At 40.2% G+C, this 3,007-nt stretch overlaps 1 protein-coding gene across 1 annotated transcript; it reads right to left on the reverse strand.

The window, feature by feature from the left end:
- Positions 1 to 592: 592 nt before the first annotated feature.
- LOC147631791 (uncharacterized) lies at positions 593 to 1,564 on the reverse strand. The gene is made up of 2 exons (XM_086808327.1): positions 1,031 to 1,564; positions 593 to 886 (listed from the first exon to the last, which is right to left on the reverse strand). The coding sequence occupies exons 1-2, from the start codon at positions 1,439 to 1,441 to the stop codon at positions 701 to 703; spliced, it is 597 nt and encodes a 198-aa protein (XP_086664453.1). The 5' UTR covers positions 1,442 to 1,564; the 3' UTR covers positions 593 to 700.
- Positions 1,565 to 3,007: the final 1,443 nt, after the last annotated feature.

Consider the following 3,007-nt stretch of genomic DNA (forward strand, 5'->3'; position numbering starts at 1 on the left):
GGTGTGTTTAGGCAAAGAGGGAAAAAAATGTTTTCTACTAATGAAAAGTAATGTCAATATTCATGTATTAAGGCTCTAATACCACGTAGGTGAACTTGGTTTTGGCCATGAGAGAGTATGAGTGGAAGGAGAGAGAGAGAGAGATCAAGCCCTCGTGACTTCGTGCATAGAGATGGATGGGTGGAAGAGAGAGAGAGAGAGATGTGATAACATGTACACAAAAGAAAGAGAGTTGTTGGACATCACAACGATGATTGTATTATGATAATACTTCCACTGTGTACAATGCTTTATGTATGCACCAAGGCCCTATCTTATGTGTTGTGTAATGAAAGCTTCAATTTTTCAACGAAGCAATCACAACTCCCCCTATGAGGCTTTGTTGAAAAAGCCCCTTGTGTGAAGGGGCTCTTATTGATAAACAAAGCCATGTTTAAGGCCTTATGCAAAATTTAGGGAAAAAAAACTCAGGCATTGGTGGCCTACCACCCTTCGAGAGAGCAAAAGAAGTTAGAATAAAAATTTACCCTTAAAAAAGAAAGGCATAGTTTTGGAAAAAGACGTAATTCGCCCTTCCACTGAAATCGTTAAATAATTCAAAGAAAAAGCTTCCAATTTAATAGATCAACAGCAAACGTACATTTAGATGGTTTGGAAACGAAATTTACATGAAAAAAAGAACTAATAAATAGCAGGAAATTTAGAACCAGTGGTGGTGCTTCTTTTCACCACTAGACTCTTCATACACATGCTCCGACTTCTTCTTCTCAACGTGCTCGTAAACGGCAAAACCAGCCGATCCAACGGCCGCAGCACCGGCCACTTCAGCTTCGATCTTGTGCCTTCCACCATGTTCAGGATCTGTCTTAGCTTTGTGAGATTCATACTGCAAAATCACGATTAAGCGAGTCCGATTAGACCAAACGTCTCTCAGAGAAATTAAGGTCTAAAAACAACAGATCCGGCAGAATTACAACATCACATAACTCATGACCTAATGAAACCAATCTTCAAGAACTCTCAACCTCACCAGAGCAAAAGCACCAGCTGCAACGGCTCCGAGCTCTCCCATGTGCTCTTCCTTCTTATGCTTGTTGGTCTCCGCTCTGGCTGCCTCCGTCTTCTTCAACCGCTGCTCTTCGGCATAGATGGCAGACTGGTCCTGGTTCTGGGAATACCCACCATAGCCAGCCTGCCCGTAGCCTCCATAGCCGCTTGCAGGCGGAGGCGGACCTTGGCCATAAGGCTGGGGGGGGTAGCCGCCACCATAAGGAGGAGGAGGCTGGCCATATCCGTAGGGAGCAGGGGGAGGGGGTTGGCTGTACCCGTAGGATCCAGGGGGAGGGGGAGGGCCGCCATAGCCATAGCGAGGGGGGGAGCCTTGATACTCCTCCTCGTGGTGGTGGTGGTGGTGGTGGTGGTGGTGGTGGTGGTCGGACATTTTTTCTAGAGGAGAGAAAAGCTAAGCGAGAAGAAAAGCTGGTTTCTGAGATTGCTGTGAGGAAGCTTTCTATGGAAGCGCTGGTAATAAAGGAAGTCGTTTAGCGTGTTTCGTCGCCCTCGCACACGGAAAGAATAATATCCTACCACGCTATCTTTATCTACCCTGCTTAGTAAGCGGCGCGTCCCACGCACGGAGTCCAAGCATCAAATAGCGTGTAAACCCCCTACAGTCTTGGCAAAAATTTCTTCACTTTCATAACTGTTTTTTTTTTTCAAAGTCTTAACCTGTACTAGCAAAAAAATGTCAATCCGTTTTTTTCCAATTTGAATCTTGAAAAAAAATACAGTCGAGGATGATTTTATCTAACACCATTTGGCCCTATGATATGTCTCACTCCTGAGCAACAACCTAGAACAAGTGTCTAGTTATTTCAATTATGTTTAACAAATTACTTTGCTAAGAAAAATTGCAAGCACACATATCACATCTTTGCTACCAGATCTTTTAGATCATGTGCTCCTGTGAATATAGGCTAGCTAATGCTGGATGAAATTCTAATGAAAACAAGGACAACTCAATAAATCAATAGATTTTTGTAATGAGAATATTCAATTTTATATCAGCAATGTGTGGAAATATATTCCTTGAAATAAGAGTATTAAAACTTTGGCCGATTTTCTTTTATTTTAAACAATAAAAATTGAAGGTGCTACCAATGCATATGGAGAGAGAGAGAGAGAGAGAGAGAGAGAGAGAGAGAGAGAGAGAGAGAGAGAGAGAATTGTGTTCGTGTCTAGGATTTAAGGCCAAAATGGCCTATTGTGCCAAATAAGGGGCTAACATTTGTAAAAAATATCTACTCATTAATTATTTGAGAGTTGGAAAAAATGAAAACCTATTAACGCCAAGGATGTTATAAGGTTTCTAAAGCTTTTATATTTTAGATGCAATATGAACGAGAGTGAAAACTTCGAATGTATCGTTTTGTTTTTTTGTAACTCCTGTTGAACCTGCTCTCGGTTGTACATCTTTTCTATATTAAAAATATAACCCTTGTTGAACCTGCTTGTATGCACAGTGATAAAATTGCTATTGCTATATCTAACTTTGCAAAAACAGAGATTTTCCATAGATAAAAACAAAGAAGACTCCAATTTTCCCATAGCTGATGATTGCCCATTGCTGATCAGGCCAAGTAAATGGATAAGGCAATGGTGACACCTTGCACTGTTCTCTTCCACGTTGCACTAAAGAGAGCTCCAAGGTGCACTTTTAGCATGGCTTTGCTTCTACGACTACTACCACATGCAACATACTTTGATAAGCGTGCCAAAGGTCACCTTGTGTATGAGGAAAAGAATTTTGTAATGTTTAACGTTGCCCTAATTAAGGTTTACCAAAACCTTAGAATAATCCAAGGTTACCAAAAAAAAAAAGAACAACAACAAAAAACTTATAGCTAATTTAATGAATTTTATTTTTTAACTCACTTCCTAATGCTAACCTATTAAAAAATAAATTAATTTTTATTTGAATTATAATATTAAATTAAAAGTGTTGTAG

Source organism: Cibotium barometz, chromosome 14 (genome assembly GCF_041138505.1).
Source record: "Cibotium barometz isolate CiBa-2024 chromosome 14, ASM4113850v1, whole genome shotgun sequence".
Classification (NCBI taxonomy): domain Eukaryota; kingdom Viridiplantae; phylum Streptophyta; class Polypodiopsida; order Cyatheales; family Cibotiaceae; genus Cibotium; species Cibotium barometz.